This window comes from Lytechinus variegatus, chromosome 14, assembly GCF_018143015.1.
Source record: "Lytechinus variegatus isolate NC3 chromosome 14, Lvar_3.0, whole genome shotgun sequence".
Lineage (NCBI taxonomy): Eukaryota > Metazoa > Echinodermata > Echinoidea > Temnopleuroida > Toxopneustidae > Lytechinus > Lytechinus variegatus.
Genome location: NC_054753.1, coordinates 14,385,666 through 14,411,547, shown reverse-complemented (window position 1 = coordinate 14,411,547; position 25,882 = coordinate 14,385,666). Strand labels below are relative to the sequence as shown.

The 25,882-nt window shown below is 36.2% G+C and overlaps 1 protein-coding gene across 2 annotated transcripts in view; it reads right to left on the bottom strand.

The window, feature by feature from the left end:
* The window catches only part of LOC121427802 (peroxisomal targeting signal 1 receptor-like), a 48,832-nt gene that overhangs the window by 3,445 nt on the left and 19,505 nt on the right, over positions 1-25,882 (bottom strand). The window contains exons 3-15 of one of the 2 annotated variants that reach the window (XM_041624366.1): positions 22,792-22,918; positions 21,688-21,828; positions 14,812-14,887; positions 11,735-11,773; positions 11,197-11,299; positions 8,814-8,942; positions 7,742-7,912; positions 5,407-5,550; positions 4,179-4,249; positions 2,850-3,059; positions 1,863-2,028; positions 741-898; positions 100-338 (exon numbers count right to left, since the gene is read on the bottom strand). In XM_041624366.1, coding sequence (XP_041480300.1) covers positions 137-338; positions 741-898; positions 1,863-2,028; positions 2,850-3,059; positions 4,179-4,249; positions 5,407-5,550; positions 7,742-7,912; positions 8,814-8,942; positions 11,197-11,299; positions 11,735-11,773; positions 14,812-14,887; positions 21,688-21,828; positions 22,792-22,918 — 1,737 coding nt within the window. In that variant the 3' untranslated portion in view covers positions 100-136. The remainder of the gene's footprint in view (positions 1-99; positions 339-740; positions 899-1,862; positions 2,029-2,849; positions 3,060-4,178; positions 4,250-5,406; positions 5,551-7,741; positions 7,913-8,813; positions 8,943-11,196; positions 11,300-11,734; positions 11,774-14,811; positions 14,888-21,687; positions 21,829-22,791; positions 22,919-25,882) is intronic. The other variant, XM_041624367.1, reaches the window with a different exon arrangement.

Genomic DNA, 25,882 nt, shown 5'->3' with positions numbered 1-25,882 from the left:
TAATTTAATATATATGTTTATTGTTACCATTTGATATACATGCAAATTTCCATTTACAAACATATAAATAAATGCTTATATTTATAAGTATATATTTACCTGAGGTAATTGGCTGCACTTTAGGATAAGGCTCCAGTCACTTTGAAACGTTGAATTCATTATTGAGCAGATCTAGATCATGTCTGTCGGCAGCATCGTATAACTGTACCCTTCCCATGAGTGATACAGCCATTCGTAGTGTACTCCAGATATTCTCTGACATCTGGGACTTTTGGCCCTGTGGTCCGTGGCCGCTGCGCTGAAGGTTCAACGCTTGCAGGAAGTGCTCAACAGCTTGTCTAGAAGAAAATAATAAAGATCGATTGTTTGTCATACTCCTGGGAAAACTTGAAAGTACCCCTAAACCGTTTTGGATGTCTGCATCTTGCAGCTTAAAGAGACAACAAAAATAACAAGTTTTTATTAAAGCCAAGAACAGGTGACAAAATTATTAATAGTGCATCCCTTCGTTCTAAAAAAAATCATTTCTCAAATCACATGCTTCATATCTCCTAAAATTGAATATTTATGACAACGTATCTCCCTAAAATTACCATTATATGCCTGATTACTCTCTCTTTGGCCTTTGGTGACTAGCTCTTTATCTTGTCTTTCTTCTTTTCGGTTTGTTTCCTCTTGTGTCCCCCTTTAATTACAAACAGCTTTGTGACACCCTGCCCGGTCCTCAACTGTCCACTCACTTGTGTGCACCGAGGTTGACACAGCTGATACCGAGATTATATCTTGATCGGACAAATCCAGGGGCAATCTCCAGAGCTCTGTGGTAGGCATCTACGGCCTCCTCGCTCCGCCCACTGTTGGCGAGCGTCGCTCCGAGGCGATTCCATAGCAAGGCATCCTGAATACGGAGGGAAGCAAATAGGGAGGATCATAATGTTAACGTGGGTAGTCAAACTAATTTTGAGTAAATATTTTATCAAGGCCAATGAATTATTTATTTATGTTTTTACTCTAGTTGAGATAAACGTAGATGGCAGATGGGAGATGGAAAATCCTCACATTTATGAATAATAGATCATATGCATACAAGCAAAAAGGTGTTTTAATAATAAAAAGAGAAAAAAATAGAAAGCAGGCCTATGTAGCCTATTGATGATTCCAATACATGTAGGTACTCATAAATGCTCTATTGTTTGTTCAATTTGCAAACTTAGACTTTTTTACTTCTCTCATTTGTCTTTCTTCTTAAAAAATTTCCATCTGGTTTGACTTCATGTTTAAAAACTTTTACTGATCAAATTCAACGAAATAGAACCCCTACAAGTATATATATATGGCACATGAGGGCACGTCCAATTCCCTATATGTGTGAGACCTTCCAGAGGTGATATTTCTTTGTGTTATAATTCATATTACACATACGTTTTTATGCTCTCAAATTATGGCTTTAGCAAATTTGAAGAATAAACAAGTGGAATGCCTCTGGCTGTCTCACCTGCATCACGCAGTTCCATATAGCAGCAGTGCTGACTTTGAAAACTACTCTAACTCGCACAAGATGTTCAGTGATACATGGTTACTCTTATGTCCACTTTTTATGAACTAGACCAATAAACTTACAGAGATATGATGGTTATTCAACAAAAAAACCCAACATGGCCAAAGTTCATTGACCTTACATGACCTTTGACCTTGATCATGTGACCTGAAACTCGCACAAGATGTTCAGTGATACTTTGATGTTGACGCCGCCGCCGTCGCCGTCGGAAAAGCGGCGCCTATAGTCTCACTCTGCTATGCAGGTGAGACAAAAAATGGTGAATCGAATATGTAATGGATTCTCCTGGTGAATGTGGACCTACCTCAGGTCTGGCTGAGAGAGCAGATTTGAAGCAGTCAACGGCTTTGTCATACTCCTGAGAAAGATTGAAGAGTACCCCTAAACCATTCTGGATGTCTGCATCTACAGCTTCCGGTGACTTCCTAGCAGCCTCTAGAAACAGGTCTTGAACACTTGTGTGTAGTGACCTACATGAGGAATTACGATAATAATAACAATAACAACAATAATAATAATAGCAAGTGGAGTGCCTCTGGCAGTCTCACCTGCATTACACAATTCAAAATAGCAACAGTGTTTGACTATGAAAATGACTATAAAATAATTATAAAAAAAACGCCGTTCATACAATAATATGCATCTACATTCATTGACCCAAAATGAAATTTGACCTTGATCACGTAACCCATGACTTGTGCAAGATGAGCAATTATACTTGATTACCCCTATGTCTACATTTCATTAACTATATCCACTAACTTTCAAAGTTATGATGGTAATTCAACAATCACCCCCTACATGGCCAAAGTTCATTGACCCTAAATGACCTTTGACCTTGGTCATATGACCTGAAACTTGCACAGGATGTTCAGCGAAACGAGATCCATAAAAATTTAAAGTTACGATACTAATTCAACAATACCTCCAACATGTGCAAAGTTTCATACAACGATTGATACTTTGTGAGACAGCTGGTTATTACTTCTACTAAATCCTTCACCACGATGAAACTCTTACACATCATGCCCAAAGTTCATTGACCCAAAGTGCCTTTGACCTTGGTCATGTGACCTGGAACTCAGACAAGATGTTTATGTTAATACTTTATTAACCTTATATGTAAGTTTCATAAACTAGGTCCATATACTTTCTAAGCTATGATGACATTTCAAAACTTAACGGTAAAGATTTCGATATTGAGTACCCCAACAAGGTCATTGACCCTAAATAACCTTGGTCATGTAATTTCAAAAACTTAACCTTAATAGGTTAAGTTGAGTCAACTCACAAGGACATCATTGGTGATGTCAACTCATGTCGAGCAGCTGTTGCACCATCTGGATCCCCTCCCTCTGGTTTGACAAGACTTGAATACTTGGAATTCGAAGAGATCCACTGTTTTAAAATGTCTAATGCTTTATTGTGCATAGCCTCATTGGTGTAGCTCACTGCTAGAGCCATGAGTGCTGAAGGATTGGCCGGACTCAATTCTAAACATCTGTAAAAATCAAAAGGAATCCTTATGTTGTCAACATGTTTCATCATCAAAGCCTGTGTAGAGTTTGGTAGAAAGAACATCAATAATGTGAATTATAATGGAGTCCCGGGGGTGGGTATATAATGCATAGCGGGTATGTGCCGTGGAGGTGAACCCCATTTTTACACTCAAATTTCCGCTCCAGGGCATAGCATTTTTGTCTTATTGAGAAGAAAAACAAAGAAAGCTGCTCCAAGGCATAGCATTTTCTTCTTATCGAGAAAAAAAAGAAAGAAATCCGCTCCAAAGCTTTGCATTTTTTTCGTTACTCCGTTCCGATCGCATTAATCTGCTACATTGAGCTGCGATTTTGGTGAAAAGCGGCCACAGAGCGCTGTCCTACCATCGCCTCAGCTCTCTGCGAGCGCACCCGACGGAGGCTGCGCTAGCTGCATCATGCACACATGACCGTTCCATAGCCTATTCAGACGCACTTACACGCTGGCGATCCGTTCCAAGGACCCCCGTTTTCACAAACATTTATAGTTCCGAAGCCTGTTCCGAGGACCCTCCTTTTTACAATAAGCCCCCCCCCCGTGACTGGAGTAAGGTTCTTTCAGTCATGTGGATCACTTGATGGCTTTGCACAATGTCGAAGGATAACCCTATAGTCTAAAAACAGCTTTAGTCTGTGACACACAAGCTCTCCTGTTATATTGTTTTTTACAATTTCTTATGTATTTTTTTTTATTTTTAGGACCTTTTGTTTTTCATTGTTTTTTCATTGAAATTTGTTGGGGACTCTTCTGAGATAATAAAAAGCATGAAATTAATACATTTAGACCAGCAAAATTAAAAATAATCACACATTTATGATTTTTGGTAGAAAACACAATTTGCATTGACTTTGTACACAAAATCACGTTTTTGAGCGATTATTGGTCTCACGTGCACTAACATAATGTTGTGAACCACGGACCCGGCTGACGCAAAATTGGTCTCAAAAGTTGCGCAAGACTTGAAAGTAAAAAGTCAGCGTGAATTGTCGTGGGGGACCTATGAGGATCGCCCCCCCCCCCCCCGGCCTAGATAGGGTTTATAATTCAAGTCAGATTACAGAATAAGGGATTCATGTCTTACTTTCTTAAGGCTGATATTGCTGCTTGTTCTTGCTCATTTTCTGCTTGAGTTGTTCCGAGATACTGCCATGCCTGAAGACAAATAGGTAAATAAAATATTTTGAAAATAAATGAAGGAATAAATAAATATATAAATCAATAAATGAATTAATTAATTACACAAAAACAAATGAAAAAAAAATTAATTGATTGAATCATTTTACATAAGCTTCCCACATCAAATATGTTCAGTGTTTTTTAAATTCTTGGAAGCTTTTTCGTCGTTCTTATTTCCATCTCGAGACCTGAATGACATTTATATCTATGACTGGAAATGGGGGCATTAAACACACCCTTTGTCATTGAATTTGCATTTTGATACTGCCATTTGATTAATTGTTAATGATTAATTATTAATGTTGCTGTCTATAGTTAAAAATCGTCATTAAGCAGATCCTTAGTAACTCAAAAGTGTTTTTTATTCTATAAACAAGGCAAGAACAGGCTAACAAGAAAAACTTTGTGAGGCTTCATTTAAATTCTTAGGCTTAAAATGTAATCATTAATGATGGCAAACAACTTTCTATGGCTTCATTTATCAATTCACTCTGATTTAGAGCCCTTTTATAGTTTCGATTAATATCCCCAACATTTATATGAATGAGTATACCATAAAGAATTGTTGAGGTGAAAGATATGATATAAATACAAAATAACTTTAATAGTTAGACTCCCAAAAGACTGGGGGTGGGGCTATCAACCCCATCCACATTTTTGCAATGCATGTATTAATGTAGAACATTTGCACTGCGTTTTTCCTTTCCCTTCTCAACAAACTTTTACATAAAAAATTGTGATGCCCAGGCACGCAAGCCTAAAACTATGCAACATTAAGTTGTATGTTAGACCCAAAATTGCTAAAAAGTTAATGTACAAATCAAATGAAATTCTTTTTCTTGCCAAAATTCATAACCATATCATTACTTTTACCTTTACTAATAAAAATCCATTGATTTCATGTTAGTGATAAATGAAAAAGAGCCTCCAAAATACCCTACTCTTATCAAGGTTAGCATGAAAATTCACTTTGATAGGGTGCTTGACAAATGTATCAGGGTATTCTTTTTCCCTTCTTGGCCATAATATTGATAGTATCAATCAGTATGGATTATTTATGTATACAGCGGGTGACTTGCATTATTTGCTTTTACATGTTTACAGTATATCTCACGCAAACAGAAGAGACTCACTTCCACATGAGTAGGATTTTTCTGGACTTCCGCTTCAAAGAGAAGGACAGCATTCGCAAGATCTCCTTCTTTTAATTTCTTGAGGCCTTCTTCAAAAGGTGAAGGATGATCGAGAAGATGGTTTTCACTCTCAAATGAATATGGCTAAAGGAAATTACAAAAATATAAATAGCAATTTAACCTGTAAGGAATAAAATGCTAATTGGAAGTTATTTAAAAAACAAGGCAAAAGCAATTTGTGTCTCGCCCACTTTTGAAAATAACCAGAAATATCGTGATTTGCGAGGGCACGCAAGAGAATTATATTGAAACTCCATCGTGAAATGACTGGGATGGAATAACACTTGTCATAAGAGCCTTGCACATAAACTTGAATGTTGACCTGAAAATGATCTCTGACCTTACCATGTGACCTCTGACTGCAACATAACATGCAGGTTGCCCAAGTACATCTCCCATCCAAGTTTGGTTGAAAAGTGACTTACGGTTGCGGAGTTAGGTGTCATTAGAGAGTCTTGCATGTAAACTTTAACATTGACCTGAAAATGACCTTTGACCTTACCATTTGACTTCAGACTACAGCATTGCATGCAGGTCCCCCAAGTACATCTACCATCCAAGTTTGGTTGAAAAGTGACATACCGTTGCGGAGTTAGGTGTCATAAGAGAGTCTTGCATGTAAACTTTAATGTTGACCTGAAAATGACCTTTGACCTTACCATACGACGGACAACATTTGGATCCCTATGTCTCACCTTCACCTCTGGTGGGTGAGACAAAAAGAAAAGATAAAATTAATAGCACCTACAGTGTTCTACTGTGGGATTTTATCACAACAGTCTCTGATTATTGTATCTTAGTCACATTTGCTCTACGGCAGACGTACGGCGAGTCGATAACAGCCATGTTAACATTTTTTGTACCAACTCCATTTGGGTGGTTAGAATACTAAAACGGCTGTTTTTGACTTGCCGTACGGCCGCCGTAGAGTAAATGTGACCAAGGTATAATTAAACCTATGATTACTTTAATCTTTTTTTACAAGACACATGTACATGTGCATGCATATCCGCAAGCCATTGGCAGTAGATTTTCATCCCTTAGGAAGTTGAAAAGTGAGAAAAGTTTGTTTGGAGGATGTTTGTTCTTCTCTCCACTTGCTTGACAGGAACTGTTCTGGTGTTTTGAGTGGCTTGAATAAAAAAAAAAAAATTGACGTGTCTAAAGGACATAGATGCCCCTGCTTAACATGATCAGAAATTCATTCAATATGATTTAACTTAATATCGTGCAGAAATCAATACGCATATAATGAACAAATTTAGACTTTTGAACCAACTCACATATATGAGCTTTGACCTATGACCTGCAAACTAAAAATTTGAACTCAGCCTGTATTTTGGTGTCATCTACCTACACACCCAAATTTTTTAAAAATCTGTTGAATATTTCATAAGTCATCATGCGGAAAACAACTCGCATATTTAATGAACTGTGACCTTTGACCTGTGGGCTATGAATTTAAACCTAGCCTGTAATTTGGTGTCATCTACCTATACACCAAAAATTTCTCAGATCCATTAAATATTTTTTTTAGTTATTGCGCGGAAACCAACGCGCGTATTCAACGAGCTGTGACCTTTGACCTGCTGACTCCGAATTTGAACTTAGTCTTTATTTTGGTGTCATCTACCTACACACCCAAATTTTTGTATATCTGTTGAATATTTCATAAGTTATCATGCAGAAACCAACTCGCATATTTAATGAGCCAACACTCGCATATTAAATGGGCTGTGACCTTTGATCTTTGGTCTCCAAATTCAACCTTAACCTGTATTTTGGCATCATCTATCTACACACCCAAACATTTTTAAATCCATTAAAACATTTGTCGAGTTATTGTGCGGAAACCAACTCGCATATTTAATGAGCTGTGACCTTTGACCTTTTCTGAGGTTTTGTGGCCATTTAATATTCTCATTTTGTTGTTATTTTGGAGTAATTTCTGTTGCTATTCTGTGTATTTTGAGGGAAAATACATTTTCCGTTTGAAATGCCACTTTCCGTTTCAAAAGGCCTATTCCGTGAATTCCGTCCGTTTTCCGCGATTGCAGAAAATCACTGTCCCTACCTATCATATTAGGACATGGCCAATTTTCACTAATTTCAATAACGCTTGCTAGGTATTGGGCCCAGATAAACCGATTCTTGGCAAATTTGGGTTGTGAATGATGTTCATCATGCTCCACTGAGATATGGTATCAAAAACGCTGAAATACATTAAAAGTTTTTGGAGATGTCATCGCTTTAGCATTCTTTAATACTCCTGTACCTGGTCACCGGTTTGATCAGCATGAAACTCATCCAGCCACGGGTGTTCTTCCCTTGATTCTTTCATACCCATATCCTCCCATTCCTTCTGCAATCTATCCCAGAATTCCTGGTCCGCGGGTACCGTCTTCTCCTGGTCAAAGTCCCGAGCCCATTCCTCTGCTGTGTACTCCTGATGTAACAGAAATATTATACTGTGAAAAAAAAACTTCTCAAACAATTTAATGCATTGCTTATACACACGCGATTTGTAAAATAATTCACCTAGTAGCAACATCACTAGCCCATTGCCTAATCGAGCTGGTGGTCCGTGTACAAAATGTGTGTGGATCATAAACTTCAGTAGCAAATGGGTTAAATAAATGAATGATAATATAGTAAACATTTTGATATACATGTACTGTACGGCAATGGGATACATACGTGTAACTAATGTTAGTAAATATGCCTGAGCTGAACTGGTATGTCTATCAGTGCCCAAACAATACTGTCAGTTACTGGCCTTTACAGCACATTGTTGGGCCAGTAAAATAAGGAAATGCTTTTTAAAAATTCAGAGTCATAGACCCTGAAATTTGAAGCATGTTTATGAGCACAAGCAGGGAACACAAAAATGTATCAAAGCACATGGAGAAAGCCTTTATGACATTGGGAGGTTGATTCCTAGTACAAGTATAGTTTGATACCCTTCATCGCACATAATAACCAGACATATCAATAGTGCTTTAAATATTGTGCTTTAATAGTAATTAAGCCGAAAGTACGCCCAACCTGAGCTATAGAGTGTACATTCACTTTAAAAAAAAAGGTCATGGGTTCAAATCCCTGGCATGGTGTAATTTCCATCAAGAAATTGATCCACATTTTGCATCCGACCATGGTGAGTTAAATGGGTAACCGCTACGATTTGATTCCTTGAATGAACCAAGGCACTGCTGATGTAGGTTGTAGCTGAGCCCAAGCAGTTAAGCTCAAGCTAGGGTAATAATAGTTGCGAATTGTATTCTTTGGCAAAAATCGCTTTCATATATCCAGCTATTATTATCATTATTATGAGAGAGTACTACACACACCTGCTGATTTGCAAATTCAGAAGACCACGATTCCGCGGTAGCATCGGTGGATGACCCGTCTTTATTCCGAACCTCATTCCCTTCTACCGTTATGTCACCATCACTCAACTTCTTGATAAATTTCATAAACTGAAAAGAGGATTTAGAAGTATAAGAGGGGGTTGTAGAGTACTTTACATTTTCCATTTTGGAGTGCTCATTAAAACACTTTTGGGTAGTTTGTGAGGTAGAACTATTGTGTAATTAATAATTCACGCAAAACCATTATACCCTTTGATATCTTTCATTCCTCTTTAATATAAATTGAAAATGAAACTGAGGATATTAAAGGGGAATGAATCCTTTGGAACAAATAGGCTTGAGTAGAAACAGAAAAATCAAAGAATAAGAATAAAGAAAGTTTGAGAAAAATCGGACAAATAATGAGAAAGTTATGAGCATTTGAATATTGCAATCACTGATGCTATGGAGATCCTCACATTGGCAATGCGACAAGGATGTGTGATGTCACTGATGAACAACTTTCCCTTTGGTGGACTATAAAATACCCTAAAAATGTCTCTTTTTGCTTTTTCTTATGATGATACAAACTCTTTATCCATGATGTATTCTTAAAAAATATGCATTACATGCCCTCATGTAGACAAAACACATGATTTATGGATAGATGTGATAAAAGAGGCAATTCTAGTGAAATATATACTAGAGTAATTGGGAGAGTTGTTCACAAGTGACATCACACATCTTTGTCGCATTGCCAATTTGCTATCTCCATAGCATTAGTGATCGCAATATTCAAATGCTCATAACTTTCTCATTATTTGTCTGATTTTTCTCAAACTTTCGATTTTTCTGTTTTCACACAAGCTATCTTGTTCCAATGGTTTCATTCTCCTTTAAAGAATTTTCAAACTTTACCAACTGAACACAGAGCAACCCTTTCAAAAAAGCAGTATTAGTGTAGAGTGGTGGAAGGGGAGGGGGGGGGGGTATGCTGCTATTCCAAACAAAATGGCAATAAAAAAATCTCTTGTCTCCAAGCTTAACAGAGCCCTCCGGAATTTGCTAGTTCAATATAAATTTTCTTTTTTCAATGAATGAGAATAGCCCCCGAATACAACATATTCATTATCACACTGGACTAATAACTGATGAATAACTGATGTGCAAATGTAGGAAAAAGAGAGCATGAAACTGCAAAGTCAACATAAATGAATTTACAATTTAATTGAAAAGATGGATTACAAATGAAGGATAATGGAGCAATGTTTCACAGAGTTATTTCAAAGTTACATACACTGCATAGCAGGTCACATAGGGCAAAGTATTTTCCTGCTCTTGCTCAAATAAAATATTTGAAAGACAGTACAGTTCTTATAATTTCTTGGGTAACTACATGTATGAGATTACATTTTATGCAAATTTGTTAGTATATGGAGAGCTTCATGAAACACATCTCTGATCTTACAGGCAAGATGGTATGAGTCAAATAAAGATATGAATGGAATGCAACTACTACATTCAAATATTTTGCCAAAAAATAGCATATTTACATGATGCATGAAATAAAAAAATGTTTGGGAATAGCACGGTATATCAAGCTAAAGAACTGTAGTTGCAGCAAAGAAAGATTTCATGATGAAATCTTCAAATTCAAGGTAAGTTGCCACAATATACTCGTAGGTCTAGGCCTGGTACAGTACACTAGCATGAACCTGACTTTGCAAAATCATGAAAATCTCAGCTGAAAACGATTAAAATGAAGACCAGCCTATCAGATAATATAAGCACTTGTGGGACAGTGTCTTGCTTGCAAAAAGACCCGGCACCCAGCTGGAATGTCAGGTATATTTCTCAAAAATTCATACCAGAATCGTTTCACACTTATTTTCATTCTTAGAAACACTTTGGTGGTCATTTTATTGGATTCTGTTCAAACTCTTTTTTTAGATTGTTACCACAACAGGGGGCGTTTCATCAACATTTTTGTCCGACAAGTTGTCAGATCTGAAAACTTTTCTGTATTTTAATTGGCTAAGAAGCACTTTTACTATGGGAACTGTTGGATTAAATAGGACTTGTCAGATAAAACGTCTGACAAGTCCTTTCATGAAACCCTCTCCGGGTATTTGAAACTTACATGTACTTTCATTCATAGAAATACTTTGGTGGTCATTTTATTGGATTCTATTCAAACTCTTCTTTTAAAGATTGTTTTTAGATTTTTACCACAACAGCACAAGTCACTTTTTATCCAACAGTTACCATAGTAACAGTGCTTCTTAGCCAATCAAAAACACCACCCTACATGTATGTATCTTTCGTTTGAAGGGCTTATTTTTTGGGGGGCGGAGGGCGGGATACAGATTACATGTAATCTCACCTCTGAACTCTGGAACTTGGGATCATCCATGGAGCCCAGGAGCTGAGTAGCTGTTTGGGCAAGCTCGTCTTTTGATTGTTGCTCTCCTTTGAACTCGTCAATCCTATGTTGACAAACACATGCATGTGAGAAAATCACTGCTGGAAAGCTACAATGTAGACTAGCAATGTCATGCACAATGTACAGTGGTAACTAGCAGTGTAATAGAAATACATGTGGAGAATGTTGGAACGGAGAGGAGGAGGGGGAGGAACACATCTTCAAAGAACTCGGTCACAACTTCCAGCTTCCTATACCAATATTTGTGAACATTTACACACAATCACATCTGCGCTACAGTCGGCTCAGACAAAGTATATTATTTTTTCACGACCAATGTTGTTTTTCTTGCAGGTGTTGGCCACCCCCCCCCATCCTTTTGCTTAATATTAATGATAATACTATGCATACATACAGTACATGGGGGGGGGGGGGTTACCAAAGTTTCTCAAAAGCATGGAAATAATTCAAAACCAAAAAGAGAGAGGAAATAGCTTACCACCTAGCATCTTCAGTCTGGCTATTGAATTCATCAGTCCTGTTGAATAAAATCAATATCATAATAGCTTAATCCTAACAGGACTGGGCTCTTTGAGATGTACAGCTCAAATAGCCCAGTCCTTTTAGGGTTAAGGAAACATTGAGTGTGGTCTGAATAAAAGGCAGGTGGTCGCTAAAGCATGCCCAAATGTAATTTAATGATACCGTTGAGGATCATGTAACCCTACCTACTATAATATCAGTTAGTAGTGTCCGGACAGTGATTTTCTGTTTTACCTGTAAATAAAATGGAAATTCTGTTTGGTTCTTATACTTTTCATGTAAAAATTCATGGAATTCACCTTTGCAAAATGGAATTCAGGTTTTTGCTGTTTTTACATTTTCAGTGACAAAATAGAATACTTATTTTCATATCAAGTTGAAACAGAATTCCAGATTTTCAGAAACGGAAAAGACTAATTTTTGAAACAGAAAATCACATTATCAATGTGTCCTTTTTTATGCATACAGCCTGTGCTAGTGCTTAGGTCAAATATAAAGCCTTCATGTATAGTACATACTGTACAATGTAGATTGCATTCCTGCCATCCTTGACAGCAAAGAAATGTAGGGAAAAATTACTGAGATTACTTTCCAGAAATATGAATATTAAAATTTTTTATTAAATACTACAGTAACTGCTTCAAGAAAATAGGACCAAATGGTTTTATGTGACAATTTTCTTTCTCAAGAGTATAGTACCAAATGATATGAACCCTCAACATTTCCATGTACATGTAGATACTGTTTGTCATGCCTTGTTAACCGTGAATAGATTATGGTATCATAGTAGACTTTCAGAACAATACGCCTGGAAGAATAATCAATATCCAGACAAATGTGTATGATTGGTATCATGCGACAGGGAAATTTTCAGCCATGCTACAATTGCTACTCTCACCATGGTTTTCAATATTCAAACTGACATACTGACACCCGATGATCAGTTAAGAAATTCAGGTCTCGGGGATGTAGTTGAGGCCGAAAGTTTACATACACCCATGGAATTCAGTGAAGTTTGTTCACTTGCCAAACATCATTAAATTTTCTGTATCTTCAATAATATGAATACTACCATGAAGAATTTTGGTATCAAATGAAAGAGCATATTGAGTTCTTCCACATGATTGGAATACCGTTGAGATCAAAAAATATTTCAGGTGAAATTTTCTTTGAAGAAAAAAAGTAATATTAATGCCATTGTATTCTATTGTTAGTTTTTATATTTTCAAACATTGTTTCATAAAAATATATAGATGTCAAATCTATGATTTATATTACATTTTCTATCATGATATGTCACCACTGAACAAAAATGTGTAATCTGAAATGTTTGTTTTGAGAAGTAACTAGCACAAATATGAAATGTTTTTGTCAAGCTTTTATTTTTAATTCGTCTAAAATATGAAGATTTTTGGGGAAAAAATTTCACCTAAATATTTTTCAGCTCCTGGTGACAAAGCAATGTGATGAAGGGGCATGACATACTCATTAATTTGATATCAAATTTGTCATGATAGCACAAATATTTTATAAGATACAGTAAATTCTATGACGTTTGACAAATGTCAGCTTTTCTTTGAATTTCCTGGGTGTATGTAAACTTCCGGCCTCAAATGTATGGCTTCAATGGCTGTGTATGGTTTCAATGGGAGTGCATGGTATCAGCAGTTTGAATGGCACATAGACTTTCACATCCCTGGGCCTATAATACCCCTTTCATAAACCTATCCTCCAATTAGCCACCTAAGGGTAATGCGGATAATTCAATAAAAATTGCGTTCATGAACTCAAAAAATAATCCACACTCTTTTTTACGAGCGCCTGTCCTGAAAAAGGAAGATATCGTCATGGCAACCACACACACCCCCTCCGATGCGGTTGTGTTGGAAAGGGTGACCTTGTGACTGCTCCATGGCAATTATCCGCATTACTTTCGAAATGCGTTCATAAAGTCAAAATCTGGTCCCGATGCTGCTATTATGCGGAAAATTGCAGCATCAAAATAATGCGGATAACTCTGGTCCTCCTCCGATTTTACTACCAAGCACGATTAGCTGCATAATTGGTTAGCATAATTTGGTTTATGAAAGGTGTATAACATTCTTAGATTTGTCTCTGTAGATATTGCCACCCCCATTCATAAGAAGGTTAAACTCTTGATCTACTTGAACTATCCATGTATAATGACACTTGTCTTTCATCAACACTGTTCAATTATTTCTCCATGTTTTGAAGAAGTATTCTTCCTTCAATGTTCCATTAAATATGGGGAAAATGTCAACCATAACACTGATAATCCCCAAAACATGAGAAAAAGGGGAAGGAATAAAAAATAAGAGACGACGACAAAATATAAGAGATAGAGCAAGCACATGTGAAGAGTACAACACAACAAAGAAAGAAGACGCCAGAGAAAACCATGAAGGTGGCAAAGAATCAGAAAGACAAAAAAAGAGAAGTGGAGTGAAAGAGTGAGAGGACAAGAAAGAAAGGAGGAACAATACAAAGGGAAGGGGAGGGAGAAGAAGGTGGGCATGAGGGAGAGAGAGAGAAAAATTAAGAGATGTGGAGGCAGAGATGGAAGGAAGGAGAAAATTAGAAGAGAGAAAGAGGAGAAGAAAGAAGAGGAATGGGGAGGGTAAGGCATAGGAGGAAGAGAAGAAAGGGAGGAGGGGGAACAGAGGAAGGAGAGAGAGAAAGGAGACAAACAAGAAAGGCAAATCTTTGAGGAAGACGAGGGGTGACAACAGGAAGAGATGGTAGAGAAAAGAAAGAGGATAACGAAAGGCGGAGGAGGAGGAAAAATAGAAGAGGGGAAGAAGAGGGAGACGATGAAGGAGACAAAGTATAAAATGACAAATAAGATGACAACAGCCGCAACAGCGATGAAGAAGAAGAAAAACCAAAAAAAATACCTTGCATAATGAAAAAAAAATCAGAAGGCATGATCTTGATAGAAAGGATATAACAATAAAGCTGAGAACTTGTATGATATGCTTAAGAAAGAAAAAACAAAGAAATATTAATCTTTACCATAGTTTATCCTCTGTCTGCTCCAGATATTCTTCTGCCCATTTTGTATCAGTTGTGGGTATAATATCTGGTCCCACTATAATAAAAACAAAATGAGCAGTTATTTGTATAAATTAAGACTAGAAACTTGTATTGACTATATTAATAAACTTACTGGTATAACAAGTCCAATACAAATTTTATTTTTGTTCAAACAAAAATACATGTACATGCATGGAACTCGGGACACACCAGTACATTTGTGATGTGCCATCCTACATGTAAGTCCAACAAGTTGAGCAACTTGAGTTTAGACTTTTATTCAGCTTGAAAAGCACATCCTAAGCTTTACACTTTCTAAATTGATCACCAATAACCAAGTCAGGCAGTAGATCATTGTAGAGTTCAGAAATTCAATGACAGCTTCAAAGAATTAGAAAACAAGGTTTGAAGTTCAGGGGAGCGTTTCATGAAAGGACTTGTCGGACGTTTTATCCGACAAGTCCCATTTTATCCGACAGTTACTATAGTAACAGTGCCTCTCAGCCAATCACAATCAAGGAAAGATGTCAGATCTGACAACTTGTCAGACAAAAATGTTGATGAAACGGTCCCCAGGGTTCACTCAAGCATTGACATGTGAACACTGTGCTGTCTCAGTGCAATATCAGTGAAGCAGAACATGAAGAATCGTAGCAAAGATGCGCTAGTGTCCTTTGGTAAGGCATTAATCCTCAGTACCAGGTCCTTCGGAGGGGACCTTAAGCCGTCGGTCTTCTGGTTGCTTGCTTACAAGCATTCATGCTTTCTTAGCAATCAGGTAAAAAAAATTACCAATCACCATCACCAGACCAACTCGTCTACTATCATTTGGTCTAACATCAGTTCGTCCACTATCTTCATGATCTCATTGCCATTTTGTCCACTCACTATTTTGTCTTATAACCAGTTGGGCCAGTCCATTTAGTTATTACCATTTGGTCTAATTGGAGTATGTATTAACTGGGCAAAATGAATGAAAATAAAGTGGATATTAAACCAACTGTTTATGAGATGAAATGGTCAGAGACAAACCTTTGATTTATGAAGTGATGATTGGACCAATTAATACATGTAATTGGACCAAACGGTTGTTAGACGAAATGTTGGATGGAATGGCATTATACTAAATGAAGGTAGACCATGTGGTGAGTGGAGGAGTTGGCAGTAGACGAATTGGCAATTTACCCTCTTAAATCTTGTCTTTTATCTAATTTTATAACTTTAAAATTCAACAGAATGAAGAGGAATTACTCTTTCAAATTTTTGGATTTTTACTTTTTTGAAGACCAACTTTATTTTGGCTATTTCAAGAAAATCTTCCCTTGGCAAGATATACATTTTAAAAATGGCTGGTTACATTTATGTGAACTCATATATCAATCTTGGGTACGTAAAGTGAAAACAAAAAGGTTGAAAGTTATTTTTCATTGAATAAAATTTTGCTAAACTAAGATTTTATGACATCACACCAAAGCATACTGGAGCCTGTGTGAAATCAGATGAAAGAGCATTTTAGAAACTTTCTTTGATACCAGTTAAAATACTTAGCAACACAAATAATTGTTTTAATGCACAATCTATTTTATGATACATTCTTTGAGATAAATTCAATTATTTTGTACAAAAAGAAATGTACATGTAGGCCTATATGTTTTTGTACCCTGTTTACTTTTAGAAATATAATGTGCACATTGGGACTGGAAAGGGAACATTTTGTGTAGTATTTATACCAGATATTTTAGATGATTTGCATAACAAAATTCTCCCAAGAAAAATTGGCTGTGAATAATAAAGTTGAATGTGATTATAGATGATAACAATTAATAATAATAAGTTACCACTGACCTCAACTTCATTTGATTATGATTTTTTAAGCAATAAAGGCGGTTAGAATACGAGTACAGTTTAATAGTAAAATATTGAGTGACCTAACTTGGCATACATGTAATTATCATTTAGGCGATAACAGCAATAACTACATGTTATCCATTAAGAGATTCATCTTATTGGTAGAACTCAATAGAACAATTTTTTTATCTTTCCATAATCAATTTTGTTTTTACCTTGTGAGCTTTTGCCTACTCATTCTGCAGGCTTCTTCAGACTAGCGCCAATTCGCAGTAGAGGGGGTAGCATTGGCAGCGCAGCAGCGAGCTGGAGGATTAAATCTATGATCCCATGGATAATTAAGCATGGCAGCGAGAGGCAGTGGGCACAGGCGGGAACTGTGAGAGCGGATGTGAGTTTAACTGTTTCTTAATTATTGCATTGAGGTTGACGAAAAGAATACATACAAGAACAGCCCTATTCATTAATGGAAGCCTTACTTGATTCAGCTCACAAACAAGAAACCACAAAAATATATTTCCTTATTCTGTGAATTCTTGCTAAATATTTCTGGATTGTCAGTATTCTGAGATATTCATAGTATGTTTGCCAATTATTTTCTTCCTTCTTAATATAGATTATAATAAGCTTTTCAAAGTGCTACAAATAATCTTTTCTAACCTGCAGTTTTATCAATAACCACAGCTTTAACTTGAGCTTCCGTTTCCCAGAGCTAAAAATTCAAGGAAGTCATTTAAGCTGGGTTACCCATTCACCTAACCTGGGTGGAGTGCATCACAATGTGGATAAATTTTTGCCGAAGGAAATTAAGCCATGGCTGGAATTTAAACTTTTTAACCCTTTTTTTTTAAAAGTCTAACTCGCCAACATCATCCACAGTATGAATCATCATACAGTGCTTTCTATGAGAGAAAAATGCTTGTACCAAGTTTGTCCCCTAGCATGTAATAATAATAATAATAATTGGATTTATATAGCGCTTTTTCCAGAGGATACAAAGCGCTGTTGATTGCATGGACAAGTTAAGGTTTATGGTTATATAAGTGTGTTTTGAGATGTTTTTGAAGAGGTCAAGACAAGAGAGGTTTCGAAGAGATGGAGGGAGTTTGTTCCAAAGACAGGGGGCAAAAGAGTGAAAGGAGTACATCCTGTATGGTCTATTACTCATTATCTACAGAGGCAGCTCAATGTATGTCACAGTACTAGTATCCAGCATTGTCTCATCCTGATTGACATTTTGTATGCGTATCTCTTTCTACACATTCTGAGATGCCTGAATGTGAGACCAGGGAAAACACAGAGAAAATACAAACGTAGCGGACAATTTAAAGGCAGAGCTACATGTAACATCCCGGTATCCTACACGTCCTATTATACCACGCACTAACAAAATAGGTCATAACGTTAATCAAGATGAGACAACGCTGGATACATTTCAATTACATCACAATTGTTAAGCTCAGAGACCCAGTCTGCTCAACATGACAAAATAGATTCCCATTCTTAAAGGGTAAACCATCTACACTTTCATGATTTTTGCTCTACAGTGCGTATAAAAAACAAGTGGAATGCCTCTGGTGGTCTTAACTGCATCACGCGATTCAATATAGCAGCAGTGCTGACTTTGAAAACTACTATAACTCGCACAAGATTTTCAGTGATACTTGGTTACTCTTATTTTCACGTATTATGAACTAGACCAATACACTTACAGAGATATGATGGTAATTCAACAAATACCCCCAACATGACCAAAATTGACCTTGATCATGTGACCTGAAACATAAACAGGATGTTCAGTGATACTTGATTACTCTTATGTCCAAGATTCACAGTATACGCCAGACGGTGGCCTGTACTTATAGAGAAGAAGATTTATGAACTAGACCAACATACTATCAAAGTTATGATGGTAATTCAACAAATACCCAAATTTGGCCAAAGTTCATTGACCCTAAATGACTTTTGACCTTGATCATGTGACCTGAAACTTGCACAGGATGTTCAGTAATACTTGATTACTATTATGTCCAAGTTTCATGAATCAGATCCATAAACTTTTAAAGTTTTGATGGTAATTCAACAGATACCCCCAATTCGGCCTAAGTTCATTGACCCTAAATGACCTTTGACCTTGGTCATGTGATGTGAAACTCATACAGGATGTTCAGTGATACTTGATTAACCTTGTGTCCAAGTTTCATGAACTAGGTCCATATATTTTCTAAGTTATGATGACATTTCAAAAACTTAACCTTAGGTTAAGATTTTGATGTTGATTCCCCCAACATGGTCTAAGTTCATTGACCCTAAATGACTTTTGACCTTGGTCATGTGACATGAAAGTCAGGCAGAATGTTCAGCAATACTTGATTAACCTTACCACCAAGTTTCATGAACTAGGTCCATATACTTTCTAAATAATGCTATCATTTCAAAAACTTAACCTTAGGTTAAGATTTGGTGTTGACGCCGGCGCTGTCGGAAAAGCGGCGCCTATAGTCTCACTCTGCTATGCAGGTGAGACAAAAAACGGGACAGTTTTGAAAAGTCTACAATAATTTGTTTCAAATCATATCTACATTTTGATGTTAATAGATGCTCTGAGATGTTATGTTTGAAATATTCATTTTCTTCATGCTTGAGCAAACGGGACGTTTTTTGTTGGGGATTCAAAAAGGGGCTTGCACCAAAATGGCAAAAAGTAGAAATTTGATGATTAGACTTTTGGTTATTCAGCAGACTTCCTCTTAATCTTTTCATTGTCTTTGCCATAATTTTCAAATTATGCTGTCAAATTTTGTTTACAAATATATTCATTTACCTGAATTATTTTGTTTGTCATTCAAACTTCTTTTACCTTTGAATTTTCCGTCATAAGTAAGAAAAGAAGACTTTTTGTCAACCCACGTAAGAAGATTTGGATTATTAATTGGGAGAATTTGTAATTATTCAAATCCTTTTATTATGTGAAACAAATTATGTTATGGTACCTATAAAAGACATGAATCCTACTTTCAAGGGGGTAATGGAATCCTTCACCAAGTGTATGTGGTTGACAGGACAAACAGGAAAGGATTCATGTCTTTCAACGGCAATGGTGTATTGAGTCAATTTTGAAGGAGCAAGATATGGCAGATCGGGTAAAATGCATAAAATAAAAAGTTGTGAAGCCATCAAGCAAAAATTTCCGCTAGTTTTATTAAAATATAAAATTTTGTGATTTTGACATAATATTCAGAAAATGATATCATAATTCGCTTTCTCTGTTTTCTGTTATTTTCCTTTTCAAATTTTTCTTGGTCATGTTTTTTTTTTTGGGGGGGGGGGAGCACCCCAAGCCCCCACCCATCAGCAGGCCACTGTTCAAAGGAACCATAACCTTTGTAGCACACAATCAAAGGATTTGAAGAAAAACACATGCTCTCCCATACTTCGGTTAAAAAACATGTTCTTGCCTGAAGAAGGAATATTCAAAGCTAAAGAGAGAACATGTTAAAGAGGAACAACAGGACAATTCAAGCAAATAAGTACATTTGGAAAAGAATTTTGACAGCATAATTCGAAAATTATGGCAAAGATAATGAAAAGGTTAGGAGGAAGTCTGCTGATTAGCAAGCAGTCCAACCATCATCATTTTATGCTATTTTGGCGCAAGCCTACTTTTTAACCCCAGACAAAAACATTCTGTGTTCGCTCAAGCATGAATGAAACTAAATTATTTCAATCGCATTTGAAGGATAAAACTTCAGAGCACCTTTGTTGACACCAAAATATAGAGATCATAATTAGAAACAAAAAAAATTATAGACTTTTCAAATCCGTCCCTTTTTTTTCATACGCACTGCAGATGTCTACTTTGGATAATAATAAAAAATATTGACTGGCTTTTCTTTCGGGGATCGTAATATATATTGCCCTCGTCTAAAGACTCAGGCGTAAATGTTTCTACATGTATTGCGGGCAATATAGTTGATGTTCCCCTTAAGGCCAGTTAGTAGTATTATATGATTATTGACCAAATGGCACGTATTCTGAAGTCAGGTTTAACTTAGACCATGGTCTAACTCTGTGCTAAAATTATGGGAAGCCAAAAGTGTCAAAATGTTTAAGTTGTATGTTTCTTATGTTTACTGTGCTCTTTCCTGATTCATCGATGGTGAAGACAATCATCTATTTACCGGTATACTTCCTGGACAATTATGAATGATTTGAAAGCCAAATGAGCTGAAATATCATATCTCTACTGTTAGTGATTTATGTAACAATTGGCTTTCCATACTTAAATCACAACTTTAAACCTGAGTTTAAAGCCAACTTCAGAATACTGGCCAATGGGTAATAGCCGATATAGTAATTTGACTATGTGAGAAGTAGACATGAAGAATAAATATATAATCCCAGGGTCCCAAACAGCAAACTTAAACATGAGGACCTCACCTGGGTCCCATTATGCAAAGGCTAGCAATTGATCGTACCCTTGATTTTTACGACTAATTGTACATTGTAGACAATGGAATCAATCGTAGAAAAATGTTTTACATTCATTGCTAAGTTTTGTGTTATGGGCTCCAGACCTGCCAACCTCTGAGAATAAAAGATTGCATTTTGTGATAAAAAAACTGTATGTTCCCCCCCCCTCAAAATGTATTTCATAATAAAAGGCATGGCGCGCACGCTCATCGCGGCGCTCAAAATGCATGCGAGCTAAAATGTGCATTGCTCTTGCTGATGAAAAAAAAAACATTGAAACATGTGTATATCTCACCCTGGTTTTTAACAAAATGATTGAAAAAACAACAAGTTACCTGAAATTACATTGATCCAATAACCATATTTCTGTAAGTTTTAGGAAATAGAGACATATTGAGACGATTTTTCTCAATAAATTACAATTTGTTTTGTAATTTGTATGATTTTGTACTGTCTTATTTTGTGCTGTTGAATTTTGGTTGCAAAAAAGAACGAAATACACCAAAAAGACACTGGTTGGCAGCTCTGCCTCACCTGATTCTCTTTGCGAGTCCAAGAAATCTTTTGTCCAGTTGAGATCAGTGTCATCAACAATTTCCTCTGCCCTCTTCTGTTCCGCCTCAAGAAATTCTGCAGCCCAATCTGCCCTGGAGGCAAGGTCTGCTACCCCTGGGGCTGAGATAAAAATGAGACTGAATTTTGTATTTTCTTGACCTGACAAAATAAATTGAGTTTTTTTTCTGTTTTGTTTTATTATTTAAAGTTTTTGAGTGAAGTATTCACCATACAGAAACATAGGCATAAATGATAATTGCACCTGTATTCTTTATTCAATGTGTTGTTTTCATATTCTTATTCCTTTTCATACTTGTTGTTCCCTTCCTTGCAATAAAGAAATGTAATATCTAATATTTTAATTTCTTGACATTACAGCATTTAATCTAGATTTATTCTCAAATGCTCGCAGTCAGAATCTACATCTAGGATATACTCTATACACACCCAATATCTAAATACTAGTAAATCATCTCTGTGACCTGTGACAATATCTGCACATGCTCAGCAAAATCTACGAGGTGACTTATTCACACAAGATACATTTCCTTTGCAAATATTCAGACTATATTTACGAGTTACATTGTAAGAGAGATTCTTTATTTTCAAGTTTTGTTTAAATTTTCTCTATACTAATATATATCTACACATGCTCAGATTAAACATGTCATTCAGACAGGAGACAACTGTCTCTATTTTCAAAAACTTTGTTCAAAGAAAGCTGATATACAAAGGCTCAGATTTTATATCCATAAACTAGCTCATTCAGACTTGATAAGTTTTCCTTAGTCTAATTCTTCTTAAAATGACCAATATTTCCACATGCTCAGATGCTATCTATGATCTAGCTCATCCAGACAGGGCAAGTTTTCTTATTTTCAAGTTAAAATAACCCTGATCTGCACATTCTCAGATTATATCTATGACATGATTCATTCAGACAGGACATATTTTCTTCATTTTCAATTCATTGTTCAAATGAACCTTATGCCCTGATTAGAACTATCAACAAACTGGATCATTCAGACAAGAAAAATCCTGGATGATCAACTACTGTACATGTACCAGGTCACCCATTCATACCTTGGGCTAGGGCTTGGCGGTGATGCAAGCCTTCAATCTCCTGCATTTCTTGAAGAAGGGCATCCATACGGAACGTCTGAGGTGGACCGGCATGGCGATGCTGATCAGACAGGAACTCATTGACCAACTGAACATCAAATGTGAAGATTTTATTACAATTAGTGTTTGACAGAAAGACCATTAAGCATTGGTTTTCTGCAGGAGGGGAGGGGGGGGGGTTGTGGTGGATTTTTTCCCCTTTCTTTTTCCTTTTTTTACACTTCTTAATAGCCCTTATGCAAAAAAAGAGGAAAAGTTAGACAAAGTTCATCCACAGTGGATGTACATGTAAAACAGGTGAGGGCTATGGAATAATTTTTAGATATACAATTTGCAAAACAATTTCAATACACGTGTGCACTCAACATAGTGTGCCCTGTACTTCAAGTGCACATTCATCCTTCAATTGAAAAAAAAAAACTTATACCTTTCAGTTTCAGGAAGATTGACATAAAATACATGTAGATAATGGTATTGTACATCAGCATGCACTGCTTTCAAAATCCAGAGCCCTGTTTTATAATAAATTTCATATCAAATTTGCAATCACAGTTTAAAGCTACCAAAATCTTTCAATTTGATTGGCTGATATCTGTATTTTTTTACAAATAGTATTTGTGGAACAGGACCCATCAGCCAAATAATTAAATCATTAATTACAGGGGCTACTTTTCACTGTAAATTTCTGACTCGTCTAATGCCCATTCATCCAATTGCCAACTTGTCTTCTATCATTTGGTCTACCATCAGTTCATCCACTCACCACATGGTCTACTTTTATTTAGTCTAATGCCATTCCGTCTAATAACCAGTTGGTCCAATAGCCATTTAGTCCATTCACCATTTGGGCTAATTGGACTAAGTGTTAAATTGAGCAAAATAAATATAATGGATATTACACCAATTGGTTATTAGACGAAAAGGTGATTAGACGAAGTAACAATTGGACCAAATGGTTATTAGACAAATGATGGATGGAATGGCATTAGACTATTAGATCATGTGGTGAGTGGATGAGTTGGCAGTAGACGAATTGCCAATTTACCCTTTTCACAACTTATTGCCAAATCTCTAACATTAGCTAATATAGGCTTTAAAGATAAAAACCAGTTGTGGTAACTGGTTTGCAGAGCAAACCTTGAAACTATATTTTGTAATTTGTCGATTTTTGCTCCTTGTATTTTTCAAGTTCGATTTTGTCACTTTCGTGCTACCATGAAGTTTTTGTTTATCTTTTGCCGATTCTGCTCATGAATGTGTAAATTTTAGATGCCATTTTTGATTTTGTCAAGCACTGACGTTCGAGGGACGAAAGTCTCTTAATTTGTATCAAGTTGGCCAGGAAATGCCGCCCAAGAAGTAAGTTTGATGATTAAAATACTATATATTATATAAGTAATAAGATATAAAGATAATTTCCACAGAGTATTAAGAAAAAGTACGTTTAAGATAGTGTAGAGATTCTTGAACTGTAATAAACACGTGCGGCGTGTAATAAACGCTCGCAGTATGCGTGTCTGTGTAATGTACAGTAAATGGATGTGAAATGAACTTGAGTTGCGGTGCGCACTCGATTCGGCAAGGTAGTTGTACTTTATGAGCCGAAGTGTGAAGTTTTAAGAGTATATTTGAACGTTATAAAGACATAAGCTTGATAGATTAATTCAGGAAAAGTAATATGAGAGTCGTATGAATATTTGAGTTTTTGAAGGGAACAAATGTTGAATTTAGCGGCGTGATGACGTCATAGGCGAGATTCGTTAGGGCAGGCATATGGGCGTGGTCTCATGTATTGATTGACGTTTGTTTTCGTTTTAATTCTACCAAAGATAGGTGAGGTGTATAAAGGTGTATAAAGGCACATTTAAAAGGTTGTACAATGACAGTTTGAGTAATTATCCGATTTTTAGGAACTTTTAGTTCAGTAGTTTTGTCAAACAAACGAAGCTTTAATTTATGCAAGGTCAGTTCAGGGTCACCCGTTGCCTTTCTGTTGTGTTTTTAATATTAGTTTGCAAACGCTAGCTAAGAAGGATGCCTGTTAAGTTGAGAATATATATTGAATGTTTTTAAAGGGTTTCTTATAAATTTAGTCGGGCTTAACTATTTATCTGGTTAATAAAGCTTTTTGGCAAGTTATCATTAGGCTCATTCATGATATAACTGAAATTAATAACGGATATATTTGTTTGTTAATTGTGTTATTTAATAGTAAGTTAAGAAATATGATATTGTAAACGGAAAGCTGATGTATTGGAAATTTATGAAGCATTTGACTAAGACTTAATGCAAATACATATGCAAATGAGGTTTATTTCTAGTCTCTTTTCAAGACGTTTTAAAGATTATGTGGATTAATTATAAACCGTTTTTTCTTATATAGATGAGGTTTTAGTATTTGTTTACATCATCCACTATATACAGATGAATATTTATATTTATATTTCAAGTTATTTTAAAAGAAGAAAAGAAGTATTTCTGGTATGTAATGACAACAGATAATTCTTTGTGTCAAATCATTGGACATATGTTTATGATGCTTTTCCGTTTTCTGTCTTTACAGATTGAATAAAATAAGGTAGTGAGCCTGCCTGACTATACAGTTTAAAGCGGCCTTTTCTGGTGTCTGTTATCTCTGAGTCTTCGACGATCCAGTAACGATTTCAAAATGAGTACAGAATCCAATGAAAAGACCACCAAAGTGTCTGTTTGTATGAATACAAAAAACATGTGCCAAAGGATTCTGGAAGAAATTGTGTAATTGCTGAGAAATTAGAAAATAAGCACGCGACATGCAAAGGAATAATAAACTGTCCCATGTGCGCTTATCTGTGTTGGTGATCTTCAGCGTGACCATTTTTCAGCGTAGATTTCAAGATTTCACAGTTCATGTAACTGTACCAGATCTAGATCCTCAATGATATAGTGACAATTAGCTTGGTTTCACACACTTTCTTGTGAAATCAGTGTTTACTGCAACTACTGTCATTTAGCTTTAACATTGCAATGATTGCGATTTTCCAGGGCTCTTTTGAGACTTTTGGGGGCAGAA